This window comes from Pleuronectes platessa, chromosome 4 (genome assembly GCF_947347685.1).
Source record: "Pleuronectes platessa chromosome 4, fPlePla1.1, whole genome shotgun sequence".
Taxonomy (NCBI): Eukaryota; Metazoa; Chordata; class Actinopteri; order Pleuronectiformes; family Pleuronectidae; genus Pleuronectes; species Pleuronectes platessa.
Window position 1 is genome coordinate 29,308,310 of NC_070629.1, and position 14,539 is coordinate 29,322,848.

General features: G+C 45.2%; 1 protein-coding gene across 1 annotated transcript in view; it reads right to left on the reverse strand.

Annotated features, from left to right (window-relative positions):
* LOC128438536 (uncharacterized) overlaps positions 1 to 8,016 on the reverse strand; it is a 34,673-nt gene extending 26,657 nt beyond the window's left edge. Inside the window, exons 1-4 of the mRNA XM_053421118.1 lie at positions 7,990 to 8,016; positions 7,143 to 7,349; positions 5,961 to 6,024; positions 1,580 to 1,725 (exon numbers count right to left, since the gene is read on the reverse strand). Coding sequence (XP_053277093.1) covers positions 1,580 to 1,725; positions 5,961 to 6,024; positions 7,143 to 7,349; positions 7,990 to 8,016 — 444 coding nt within the window. The remainder of the gene's footprint in view (positions 1 to 1,579; positions 1,726 to 5,960; positions 6,025 to 7,142; positions 7,350 to 7,989) is intronic.
* Between the last annotated feature and the right edge of the window lie 6,523 nt (positions 8,017 to 14,539).

Here is a 14,539-nt window from a genome sequence, read left to right on the forward strand (position 1 = left end):
CCTGGGGACGGGCCTGGTAGCTCTGCGGTGCCTGTGTCTGAGCCTGGGGACGGGCCTGGTGGATGTTGCTCTGCGGTGCCTGTGTCTGAGCCTGGGGACGGGCCTGGTAGCTCTGTCCCTGCTGCTTCTGAGCCTGGGGACGGGCCTGGTAGCTCTTGCCCTGCTGCGCCTGAGCCTGGGGACGGGCCTGGTAGCTCTTGCCCTGCTGCGCCTGAGCCTGGGGACGGGCCTGGTAGCTCTGTCCCTGCTGCGCCTGAGCCTGGGGACGGGCCTGGTAGCTCTGTCCCTGCTGCGCCTGAGCCTGGGGACGGGCCTGGTAGCTCTGTCCCTGCTGCGCCTGAGCCTGGGGACGGGCCTGGTAACTCTGTCCCTGCTGCGCCTGAGCCTGGGGACGGGCCTGGTAACTCTGTCCCTGCTGCGCCTGAGCCTGGGGACGGGCCTGGTAACTCTGTCCCTGCTGCGCCTGAGCCTGGGGACGGGCCTGGTAACTCTGTCCCTGCTGCGCCTGAGCCTGGGGACGGGCCTGGTAACTCTGTCCCTGCTGCGCCTGAGCCTGGGGACGGGCCTGGTAACTCTGTCCCTGCTGCGCCTGAGCCTGGGGACGGGCCTGGTAACTCTGTCCCTGCTGCGCCTGAGCCTGGGGACGGGCCTGGTAACTCTGTCCCTGCTGCGCCTGAGCCTGGGGACTGTCCTGATGGATGTTGCTCTGCGGTGCCTGATTCTGGGGACGGGCCTGGTAACTCTGTCCCTGCTGCGCCTGAGCCTGGGGACTGTCCTGATGGATGTTGCTCTGCGGTGCCTGATTCTGGGGACGGGCCTGGTAGCTCTGGCCCTGCTGCGCCTGACCCTGGGGACGGGCCTGGTAGCTCTGGCCCTGCTGCGCCTGACCCTGGGGACGGGCCTGGTGGATGTTGCTCTGCGGTGCCTGTGTCTGAGCCTGGGGACGGGCCTGGTAGCTCTGTCCCTGCTGCTTCTGAGCCTGGGGACGGGCCTGGTAGCTCTGTCCCTGCTGCTTCTGAGCCTGGGGACGGGCCTGGTAGCTCTGTCCCTGCTGCTTCTGAGCCTGGGGACGGGCCTGGTAGCTCTGTCCCTGCTGCTTCTGAGCCTGGGGACGGGCCTGGTAGCTCTGTCCCTGCTGCTTCTGAGCCTGGGGACGGGCCTGGTAGCTCTGTCCCTGCTGCGCCTGAGCCTGGGGACGGGCCTGGTAGCTCTGTCCCTGCTGCGCCTGAGCCTGGGGACGGGCCTGGTAGCTCTGTCCCTGCTGCGCCTGAGCCTGGGGACGGGCCTGGTAGCTCTGTCCCTGCTGCGCCTGAGCCTGGGGACGGGCCTGGTAGCTCTGTCCCTGCTGCGCCTGAGCCTGGGGACGGGCCTGGTAACTCTGTCCCTGCTGCGCCTGAGCCTGGGGACGGGCCTGGTAACTCTGTCCCTGCTGCGCCTGAGCCTGGGGACGGGCCTGGTAGCTCTGTCCCTGCTGCGCCTGAGCCTGGGGACGGGCCTGGTAGCTCTGTCCCTGCTGCGCCTGAGCCTGGGGACGGGCCTGGTAGCTCTGTCCCTGCTGCGCCTGAGCCTGGGGACGGGCCTGGTAGCTCTGTCCCTGCTGCGTCTGAGCCGGGGGACGGGCCTGGTAGCTCTGTCCCTGCTGCGTCTGAGCCGGGGGACGGACTTTGTAGCCAAAGGCCAGGTTGCCTGGCAGCTGGATGTCCGGCTCAAAGGCCTTACCGGATGCTGTTGAGAAATAAAACATTTATTTATTCATCTTGTTTGATAGAATTTTAATAGAAGCTTAACATTGACCTTTTTATCTTACATGTTATTTTTGCTTGAAGCCCTCTAATAACCAGCAGCCATAGAAGCACCACACTATAAAACATGAAAGTCACATTAAAACTTATAGTTTCCTATGTAGTTCTTCCACAACACCACAGAATAAATCTCAAAGTTACCCTCTCACAGGTCCCATGGCTCCAGACAGCGTAATGATCCAATATGAAGTGAAACTTCTCGATGTGACTTCAGCTGCGCTGCAACAACCAGACGTCTGAAGGCCTCAGTGGTGAGGATGCAGCCCTGCAGGTGCTTTAATCTTCTCACGACAGCCAATCACAGCTCTCTCTTGCTCAGAGGTTGATTGGAAACAGGTGGAAGTGATGAGACACTAACGGTCCTCCAGTTAGAAAAGTTGAATCTACTCGTCATTGTTCAGATTCCACCGATTTGTCACTGAACCATCATGTGACTTTTCAAAATGCATCGCAGATGATGTTGACCTCATTCAAGTACAGGAAGTGGCATCATGTCAATCTTTGTAAATAAAATAAAAAATTAACCAGATTTGTAGAATAACACACCAGATTCCTCCTGATCCAATCACGTGAGTCTCCTCGAGCTAAAATGACTTTGGCAAAATTAAAGGATCGATGACATCAAGAAAAACAATTCAGCCGCAATTATCATCTGAATCAGAATCAGAATCAGAAAGTATTTATTGCCAAGTAGGTTTACACCTACCAGGATTTTTTCTCTGGTTATTGGTGCATACAATGAACATAGAAACATAAAAACACAATAAATACAATACACATAAGAAAAGCAATAAAAAAACAATATATATTTACTCACTTTTTACTTCTTATTTAATCACTTTTTCTAATATTTATACAAAGTAACATTTATTTAGACATAAACATATCTAAATAAACACATATAAAAGACAAAAGATATAAAAAGTGAGGTAAAAGTGATCCTATCACTATGATCCTATGATATAAGGTTTAATGGTACATTTTTATTTCCAAAGCCGTCACGTTTTTAGGTTTTTCATGGTTCTTCTGTTTGCTTTCATTTAGCAGATTATCCTGTGAATTCTGCAGATCAATCTTGAAACTAATCATCTCTCTTGTTTGCTTCTCCTGTGTTTGATCTTAATCTTAAAAATCATGAAAAATTTACGTTACCAAGTAACAGCATATGTTGTGTTTTGAACTCATTGTCTGTGACTGTAGATTTTGAACTATATCATTTGCTACACTTGAATCGTATCATTTTATTTCTTGTCTCTAACTTTGGATTTATTCTTTGAATGTTAAATGTTATAGTTATTGTTTCCTGTGATGTTTTGTCTGTCCATCTTTGTGAAACACTTTGTATCATCTGTTTAGAAAGATGTTATTATTATTTCTATCAGCAGCAGCATTATTATTATTCTTGATATTATTATTGGAATGCAAAAAAAAAATATTCTTTGATTCAGTTAGAATGAAAATGTTTTTCTCATGCCTGGCTCTATTACTCTCCCATAACACCATGCACATGTATTTTTGGCTTCACTTTATGGTCTGAACGCTTGTGATGCTTGTGGTGACATCTCTTAATTCCCAGCTCTACGCCAGTCTTTGAACGCAGCACTAGAGCCGCCCCTGTCCACCGGTGGTTTCCCTCAGTCCCTGGTTCTCAGGCGGTGGTGACGGTCATCAGTGGAACCTGGACCCGGAATGCCCACCTGCCTCCCGGCTGCGCACTGGTTTCTGTGGCGGAGGAGCAGCAGGACTCTGGATGAATGAGTGAGAGACTAACTGCGGTGCAACAGGCTCCAGGGCTGAAGGTCCCTGAAGGCTCCTCCGCTCCTGTTGCACACAGAGCGGCCGAGATGTCCCTGCTGTGTGTCCGAGGTAAGAGCTGCGGGCTACAGGTGCACGTCTCACTGGTCCCAACACGTCTCACTGGTCCCAGCACAGAACCAGCACCTGAGGGTCGGAGGAGGAACAGCTCAGTGAACTCTGCAGACATTTAAAACAATATCACAGGAATAAAAAAAAAAAACACAACTTCTTAGAGGAATCACTCTGGAATGTTTAGGATAAGAGAATGTGAAGAGACGTGTTTATAGTTTTTAATTTAGTACTGTAAGTAAATTTAAGTTTTAGATTACTTCATTCATTTTAACACATTTCACTTGTTGCATGTTTGAAATAAACAAACTTTAGTTTTCAGCTGTTGCTCTAAATGTAACTCACCAAGAACTAGACAAAGACTTCTACCTGTGTGTGAGTGAGTGAGTGTGTGTGTGTGTTTGTGTGTATCTCTTTGTGTGTGGTTGCTCTATTACTCTTGTTGTAAATCTGTTCGCAAAGTGATATTTCGGGGATTTGAATTCTTTATCGGGACAAAAGTCAAATCCATACAATGTTTATTCAATGAATTTAAGGTGAAGATATGTTTTAAGGTTAGATCAGGGTTCGGGTTAAGGGTCAGGTTAAGGTTAAAAGGTTAGAGTAAGGTTAAAGGTTAGGGAGGTCATGACTGTGGTCAGGGTTACATTGAGTCGATGTCAGAGACGTGATAGTGTGTGTATGTCTGTGTGTGTGTGTTTAATTGTGGGTACTGACAATGATGGAGTGTGTCGCTGATCAATGCTTTATGTTACAGTCCACACTCAGTTGTTAGCCTCCAGTAGAGAAGTCGTATTGTTGTACGGTGGCTGTCTGATAAATAACAAGAATTCGACATTGCAAAAAATATGTTTTCACATTTATTAACAGTTCTGTGTAAAGTTCGTCTCTCATCTTGGTGACCAGAGTTAAGGACCCACATCAAAGTGAATAACAGTTGATCCACAGTTATTGGTTCTTATTTTATCCATAGACTGTAATTTAAAGATGGACAACGAGACAGCTCCGACAAAAGTGAATGTGGTGCAACCTGGTTACTTTGGCTTCATCTCTGGATAGTGGGAGGGTCCGTCTTTATTACCAGCCTGTGTGGTCAGTGTGAGTCTGAGCAGCAGCAGCAGCACATGTGTGTGACTGGGAAGGAAACAAAGATGAAATGGGATTAAGCTCCGTGAGAGAAAATAAACACAAAACCACATTTTAATAGTTTGACTGCTCAGTAACTTTTGTTTTGAATTATGGCTTCGTAATGTGAGTTGATTTAAATCCTGCTGTTCACATTTCTTGAAACTTCCGTGCTCATACGTGCACTGAGGTGTTCTCATTCCCTCTGGACATCTGAACATGCTTTTATGAATTCAATGGAAGGAATGAGCAGATAAATCCACATTCCTCGTCAATGTGGATTTACCGGCCTCATTTCTCACGAGCTCCTGATTTGAAAAGAACATGAATCTATTGTTATAACGCTTGTTGTGAATTCTTAGAACGTTGAATGGTTTCAGAAGAATTTGTTGATATGAAGCAACAAAATCATAATCTTCTGCTTCTAAAATATGATATTTTACATGTAATAGTCAGTTTATGGCTTTTTAAAGGTTTGAAACTGGCCGATGATAATTTCTACAAACTCATGAAGTTTTATGAATGTTTCTGGCTGACTTTGGTACCTTATGGTTTTATTCTGTATTTCCTGGTCAGCCGTGATTGAGCCGTGTAAACTAGAAGCTCAAAGGAACATGTCAAGCGTCACAGAGACATTATTGAATGAAAGGAGGATAATTATTAACTCAGACAAAAGTCAATATATAAAAACAACCTGAATTAATTAATAACTATTGATAATTTCAAGGGAAATATTTGTTTTCTGATGTCGTTCTTCCTCATTCACCATTACGACAGAGGTTTATTGAATCCTGGTTAAAAACTCTTCCATCTATTTCTCCTGACATGTGAATATCAGTGGAACCTGAGAGATGCTGGTTTGTCTGGAGACGTACTTCTGAAGTGCCCTTAAGCAAAAAACACTGTTTTTAATCCGGATCAATGGGCAACGGCAGAAAAGTTATTGTGGTAACTGAAATAATAAATAAGTTGTTTGTAAAAAAAAAGTTTAGCTCATTAAAAATAAAATAAAAACACAGATTATTTTCCCTCCACACACTTGGCTCGCGTCCAGAAGACAAATTGCTCGTCTCTGTCGCTGATTGATTTTCACTCCATTCAAACTATTGTCTGCCAATCTCCAACGCGCAGCCCCGGGCGTATTGTTCCCCACTGATCGGTTCTGACCATTTCTCATCTCAGGTGTGAGCGCCGCCTGAGGCTGGACGGCCGCCACCACCACCGACCTCCTCTATTACAGAATGATGAGATGAGGGGTGGGGGGGGAGCACAGCTGAGTCGCAGCGGGCTCAGCCAAGTGGAATTATAAAATAGGCCGTCGTTTAATTCCATATCTCAGTTATAACAATTCCATATCTCGCAGAGACACCGATGGAGGATGTGGTTCTTTCAGATGTGAGAGTCAAAGCTTCGGAGAATCCTCCACTCGTACCCGAGCCTCTCACAGCTTCGTTTTTTTAAATGTAGACTCGGAGCTGGAGCCGGACGAGACCATCTCCGATCATTCATCTCACTAAACAAGATGCTGCACAGGGATTGGAGCGGACTCCCTCAGTGGTTGATCTCTAAAGAAACTTGGAACTGTCTCAGTGTCGACTGGATGATTTGTTTTTTAGCCTTTTGCCTTCATTAGATAGTGACAGTGAAAGAGAGACAGAAACAAGGATGAGAGATTCTGGTTTGGAAAGTGAAGCCAAAGCTGTTTCTATTGAAGTAACGAGAAAATGACTTTAAACTTGATTTATAACTTCTGTAAACATTTTCCTAAGTACTTGGTTTCAAGTCTTCTTAAGATTCAGAGACAAATAGATCATAAAGCACTGTTTGTATTGGGGCGTGGATACTGTATGATTGACAGCTCTCACCGTCCAATGGGAGCAGGTCGCTATTTCAAATATGTTTTCTTCTTCTTTCATAGAACCAAGTTTGTGGTATATAAATGTTTTCAGAACTTCACCCCACGTGGCCCAAAGAATATAAGTGATTGCAGGTTTTAATACGAGATTCAAATTGTGAAATGATGAAGTGATAATCAACTGCGTGATTCTCAAAATCATATCCTCTGTGATTTCTCTGTAATATTATTAATAACACAACATACATTTCAGATCTGATGGCACTTACAGGCAGGATGAAAAGTAAATCTGCTGTAAAGTGAGGGAAGGTAGTTTTGTCACTAAAAGGCTTTGTAACATCAGGTTGTTTATGTATTTCGCTTTTTGACTCGTTTAATTTATTAAAGTTTGATGATGTCATGAGGACAGTGACTGTTCTTAAAGAAGCTTTTTGAACTTCCTACACCAGAGACACAAACATGTTCCAGTCAGAGCTGAGGTCTTCTCCTCAGACGTGGCAGATGCTCTCCCCCTGATTAAAGAGACCCAGACTTTCACTGCCATTGAGGGAAATGCAGACAAACCAGAAGAGTGGCTTCCTGGTTCCTTGAGAGCCCTGATGCTTTTCAGAATCCATTTCCCTCATTCCTTGTCCTGCGTCCCGTCGAGGGCCCTCAGAGCCCGGGTGGTGGCTGGCTGTCTCCTGCAGACCAGTGAGTGTCTGAGGGGGAGAAGACGGGAGGACGGGAGGACACAGTCTCTGACAGATCTGTCTGTACCCACACTCGACTATTTCTGGATGGCAATTAGCAGTTGAATAAATGCATGCTATGGCATCGCATAATTTCCCGAGTGTTAAACGAGGTTACTGTAAAGAAATCGAATGAGTAGGAATCAAACTGCGATAAGTTGACGTGCTGGTTGGACTGTCGGTCCGAGCGAGGGACTCAAACTGATTGTCGTTTCTGCAGCTCGACACATGAAGTTGTGTTATTCTCATTGTGTTAACCTGTGAGAGCGTCACAGTGTGGACTCATGCTGCTGGTATGTGAAAGCCTGTTTTTAGGCCACCAGATGTGAAAGGTGAGGACGGAGCAGGTCGGCCTGACGGCGGCTCACCGCTCGGCCGACACGAGTAAAGCTGCAGCGTCCTGTCTGGGACCGGGGGGGGTGGGGGGGGGGGATGGGGATAGAGAGGGAGTAATCCTCCGGCCATCTGCTGCTGGAGCTCCCCTGTGAATGTGTGTCTACGCTTATGTGCATCCGTGAGTGTTGTGTTGTGCTGTGACTCACGTGGGTCTTCACTTCCTCCTCCCCCCCCCCCCCCCCCCCCCCCCCCCCCCCCTCCATGATAATGCCACTTCCTGGTATCGGCCTCGCTCGCCCATGACCGCCTCTCCACACTTCTAATCTCTGCTGCTGGTCACTCGTCTCAACTCAGACCAATCACAGGGAAACACAGACCACAGTTTCTTTTCTATCATTTTTGAATCCATGTGATCTGGCTCCAGAAACATTGTTCTTAAATCTCAGATTGTAAATAAAGATAAAGACTAGGTGTCGTCGTCCCCCCCCCCCCCCCCCCCCCCCCCATGTCCAGAAAGAAAGCCCGATATCCCAGATAAACTGGTTTGTGTAGGCACAGTAGTGATCGGGGGAGGGGGTGGAGCCAGTACAGCTGTCAATCATGACCTTTTTAGAGCAAACGTCTGAAACATGAACTCATCATTGTGATAAGAACCGAAAATTACAAAAAAACATCTTTGAGAAAAATGTATTCAACTTTTTTAGATCGCTCCCATCTGCTAACGACTCTCAAGAAAGTATCAGTGGAATAAATTTGACTGACATAATTGTGAATTGTTTTGGCATTTATGGCTTTAGAATTAGTTTATAATTTCTAAAACAGTCATTATTATTTGTTTATCCCGTTGACTCATTTTGTATTTGATTCATTTGCTTTGATTTTAGTTGTTGTTCAGTGTTTGTGCAGCAGAACATTAACAACAAAGTATTACATCACAGGCTTGTTCATCACTTTGCAAATGTGCGACTGTGACCTGACGTATGTTGTGTTGACTTTCTGATGAAGTTTCTGAATATCCATGAAAAGTCTGCGTCCTTTCTTTGCTGTAATATTTTTGGTTACGTACTCACTGATATATGTGATGAGCTAAATCACTGCTCCTGGCAGCCATGTTGGATTTGTCACTGTCTCTGACTCAGTTCAGCACGGCCACAAGTGTTTTGCCCTCAACGTGCCTGAACTCACCGTCAGACCCGAGTGAGCGGTGTGACAGAAACATGTGTGACATCCTGAAGCACACCTGCGTCAGTGCATCGGGACCGACGCACAACACAAAGATCTGTAATAGTTGTATTTACTGTGTGTCGGCCTCATCCGGAGGGCTGCAGGCTCGGCCCTTTAATGGCAGTGAGAGAGTGTTAATGACACGGCCACCAGATTTCCAACCTCCACACACTCAAACCCACCGCCAGTCGAAAGGACTCCGGCTAAAAATAGAATCCACCGTCTGGCCTCCTGTAACGACTCCACTCCGCGGCGTCTGCCCGCTGAGGGTGAGAGGTCCACGGCCACCGGGGGGGGGGGGGTGGACCTGAGAGAACTGAGAGCGTGAACACAGGATGAGTCTGCTGCTCCATAAGGAATATTCACTTGATCTATGATTAATACGCAAAGTGAAACCAGCACCATCACATTGGAGTGACAGTTTGTCAGCAGGTTACACAACAACTACTGAACCGATTTCACTGAATCTTGTTGTATAAGAAATAGGGATGGGGGGGGGAATCTATTCAGTCACGAATCGCGATTCTTGTGAATGATATTTCTAACATATTTATTGGTTTTATACGGTGGGGGGAGCATGTTGACCAGCTCTTGTTTTTGCACAATAATCTAAACACACCCAAGCACTAGCTTTGCAACGCCTACATGTAAACAACAGTGAAGCATAGCCTACTTTTTGTTTATTTCAAAGTCTACATTTTAAGTAAACTTTTATTCATTCTATTTAATTTACCTTTTATTTATTGTTTAAAAGTAGTAAGTAGTAAGTGGCATACATTTCTTAATCGGTCAGTTTGTGTGCTGTTGACAGGGACTATACAATAACAGGGAAAATTTATTTATTTATATTCTCTATTGGCTGCCCGGCAGTCATTAAGTTAATGTTAATATTTGAAATAAAACTTGTAAGGCTTTAAATGAATTTGACTGTGTTGTATTTGAAGGTATGATTCAACTGTTCTCCATGGTCCAGTATTTCAAATAAAAAAATAACCAAAAGAAATCGTAATATTGAATCACAATGCTTATCGTATCGCCACCTAAGTATCGTGATAGTATCGAATCGGGAGGTCCCTGACGATTCCCGTCCCTAATAAGAATCCATTGGATTTTTGGGGTGAACTTGATTGATCCACCGATCCAGGAGATTTCCCAGCTCATGATTAATTGATCATGATTTAAAAAGTCAGTCATATTTGTGAGTGTGTGTAATTTGGTGGTTGATAGTGACAGTCGGCCCCCGGTGGAAGTTTAAACTCCACCGAGTGACATTCTATTTGGTTTGTTTGTTAACAGGATTACACAAAACCAATCTCCTGGGTCTGGGTATAGAACCCATTACTTTTTGGTGTGGATGTGGATTAAAGGGCAGATTAAGGGCTTTTCCCCCCCCCCACACTTTCTTTAACCTTTCAACACAGTGAAAAATGCACAGCTCTCGATTTACAATATCACTTTAGTGTGTGTTGAGATGGACACGGATCTAAATGAAAATCTGGATCTAACAGATTTGAATATGTTTATTGGTAGGTTGTCATATAATATCGTGTTTAGTTTATTTCTATTGCGCTGATACACACAACTAAGATTTGAGGTTTTATGACAAATAAATCTGTTATCAGATCACTTCCTTTTGACTTTTATATTTCTGTTATAAGAACAAGACGATCATGTGGTGAAGGTTCTTCTTCTGCTTCTTTTGCTTGTGTACGCACAGTTAGATCAATACATGGATATTATATAAACTACATGGACGATATGATGGCTCCACTGAATCTGACACATGAATATGGAAGATATTGTCTTGTTTTTGTCAGGCTGTGAATAAGAGACACAGACACACATGTACACACAAAAATGTCGACCTGTGCACTCATCAGTCGATCTGCAAAAAGTTGTACTGAACGAGGTGGAGGCTGGAGGAGGAAACGAAGACGCTGCTCTGCTTCATCCTGATTTAAACTTTACACAGATTTTTATCATTAATCTGAACCAGTCAGGGAAGTAATCCAGTAGAATCTCTGACATATTTGGACGAAGGCAGCTTTAAGACAGCGATAGACTCCCTCAGATCCTTCGCTCTGTGTGGCCCGGTGCCCGTGAGGTCGATTCCTGCTGAACCAGCCGGTGGTTCGTCTCTCAGCCTCGCTCAGCGCCCGACCAGCGGCTCAGAGAAGAAGATCACTAATTCACCCCCGAGCGGTTACTTTCTACTGCTCAGCTTCAAAGCTGCACTTTCACATGTCACTTCAAAGAGATCAAACCAGAACCGCCGCAGGAGCCATTAAGTGGCTTCAGTCTGATGAAGAGCAGAGTGTCATCAGTGTACAGGGGAAATGACATACGATCACTTTGGCTTTGTTATCCTGTCAACTGTCATTACATCTCAACGTCCGGCTCATGGTACCGTCTCTATCGACGGCCGGTAGCTTTGAATTGAATCTGGACATGAGTTGTGTGCGGTGAGAAGAACCATGTGTACGATATCATGAATTTAACGCCAGATTATAGTTGTCTACACAACTGTCAAATAGTGATAGGAGTCCAAAATATACAAACAAAGTCAACAAACACTGTGTACTACATAATTGTTGATTGATGTGTTGTAGAGTTGTGCTGTTAACACATGTCATCATTTTATTTCACCTACAGAGGAGGTTGTGTTGTCATTGTTGTTTGTTTTCACGCTAAAACGACTGAACTGATTTTATTAAACTTGTTGGAAGCGTTGGAAGAAACTGTGACATTATGAGACAGGGAGATATGCAGAGATATTAATACAAATCAGGTGTATGTTAATATCTATGAGGAGGTTGTCTGGTAGTTTGCTGAGTGCAGTGTCATCAAAACTGAACCCTGGGTCAAAATGATGAATATCAGAACAAAGTTATTACAATTAATTTCCTTTCAAACTGTTTTTGTAAAGTGTGTGTGAGAGTGACTGGTTGTTCATTGTGTGTCTGTGTGTTGAATCTGTGAACGAGCTCTGCGCAGGAAGTCTGTTGAAATGGGATTCTTCTAATGTCACATGATCCTCCCTCTGTACCATAGAGCGTCATTACACATGTGCATATGACATAATATTTCTGCAGCAGCAGGTTTAATCTAATCCGTGACTCGTCATGAGAGCATCACTCTGTTGTTTGCCCCAAATCTCCTCCCTCATTCCTCTCAGCGTCTCGACTTCATTCAGGAAACAGAAGCTGTGGATTCAGCGTCAGGTGGAAAGTTCCCTTCGCTCGTCAGGAGAGACAAACCTCGGTGTTTCCTCTCCACCATGTTTCTCTGTGCTTCGCCCACGGCACAATGCAGCGGGGGTCTGGTCGGTTTCAGCCCTGCTTAAGGCATTAGCTGGGAGAGATAATCCCACAGCCGAGCGCTCGCTCAGCAGCAGCACGACAATCAGTGCGTCGGACACGTGTCTGGTGTCTGTCCTGCTTCACCACCTCTGATCGGGGCTCGTCCTCACTGGGCCTAGAGGGACGCTGACCTCTGCTTCAGCTCTGAAATGTGACACTGACCTAACGGAGAGTCATTCCAACGAGCTCCCGCTGCATGTTCTATTGCAGCAGTTGATTTATTAAGGTTTATCTGTTGACCTCTGACCTCCCGGCAAGGTCAGACGACCCGGAAGAAATTTTACATATTGACTTTTAACAATTTAAAGTATATTTAACTTTAATTTACAATTAAACACAAAACTCATATTAATTAAGTCCCAGATAAAATGATTTACCACAAAAATATAGTTTCAGTGCTCAATACATTTATATACTCCAACAATCGTCATGTGCTCGTCATGGGGTCACGTCAGACACGCAGCCTCACCTCAGATTCCAGATGCTTCATTAAGTTTGTCGTGTTCTTCACTTTACACAGAATTGATTTGGACATTTGACATTTGCCGCACGTCGGAATATTTTCTCTGATTTGAACCGGATTTCTGTTTCTACTCTTGACTTGAGGAGGAATGAGCAACCAGGGATGATTCTGACATCGTGTCTGAACTCGACATCCTGAGTCTCAGCAGGGGGCCGGCATCCAATGTTTTTAACTCAGACACATAACTTACATCCGTCCTGATGAAAGAGCTTCACAGGAGAAAGGTCGATCCTCTACGGAGAGAAAGCATAGAAAGTGAGTATTGTAATGTGAGTCCAGCGATGATCACTGGTGCCCAGGGAATCGTTCTTCTGCAGCAGCCGGGATCCAGAGCGGTGATGATCCAGAGCGGTGATGATCCAGAGCGGTGATGATCCCTCTGGCAAACCAAGAGGATAAATCCGAGCTGAGCACTTCGACTTTCAGCTGAAAGTTATGATGATTTGACTAAACATAACCGATTGTCAGTGTTTTCTTTATCTGCTGAGAATAAAGAAAACACTAGGATGGTAGTGTTTCTTGACAGATGTTGGAGTGGTCCTCTTTATTTACTCGTCTGCAAAGCGATGGATCACAACACGTGTCATAAAGTCTCGGGTTTACGCCGCTGTGATTAAAAACCTCCCAAGATGCTCGTAAAACATCTCAACTCAAAGCTCCACAGAGCATCCAGTGGAGCCGCTCAGATTCCAACTGGGTTCTCTGCTTAACCAAAAACAATTAATTGCCGCCCTGGGATCAGTGAAACCACACAAATAAAAGAATTTCATTAATTCTCATAAATTCATCGTGCCTGGAACTGAAACTTCATCAAACAGCGGAGACCAGTGTCCTTCAGCAGCTTCTCTCTGGGGAACTCGTCAGGTTGTAACTCAGCTTCTCTCACTCACGTCCCCGATGCACGGCAGGAAAGTAAATCATCAGTACAACACTTGCAAAGCATTAAATCTGCTTGTTGTTTTGTGTTTTAACAGAATCAGGAAGTTGTTTTATGAGCACTGAACTGAAGAACACATTGAACTCTGGTGCAGATGCACATTAAAGGGTCAGATACAGGATTTTTATTCTCTATAACTCTCTTTAACTTGTTTTATAACATATCAATCATAGTCAGCTTCCTTTTCACTTGCATATAAGAAGTGGGTTATCGTGTGTAGTGTTGTTGAGACTTATCTGAGGAGGTGTGTGCTCCACTGAGTGCCATCGATTTTAGCAGCCTTTAATAAAAGAGGCTGCTAAATTAAAAGTGGCTGAAAACACCATTTAATCTTATCTAGGACCTCTCCTCCTCTTCCTCTTCCTCCTCCTCCTCCTCCTCCTCCTCCTCCTCTCTTCAGTCTCTTTCACGGTTTCAGTCCACTCACAGGTGTTGTCAGAGCCCGGTTGGCTCCGGACCAATCAGGCCACCAGGCTTCACCTCCGCGGCCATGAGACAAACGACCTGTTAACGATCTCGGTGTCTCTCTGCGTATTGTCCTCCTGGATGAGAATATGCATTTAACTTTGATTTAAACAAACCAAATTACCTCCAGATGGATTAAACCTTTATTCTGCTGCATGGTCAAATGACTGTGACACATTTCCTCGGTGGTTAATTGCATTGCAGATCAATGCCGGAGACTTTTTAGCCCGAAGCTCGACACATTGACATTTTAAGACACTCTGGCATTTCAGGACATTCGGTGCTGCAGATCTCGCTGCTGGTGGTGTTTAGTATT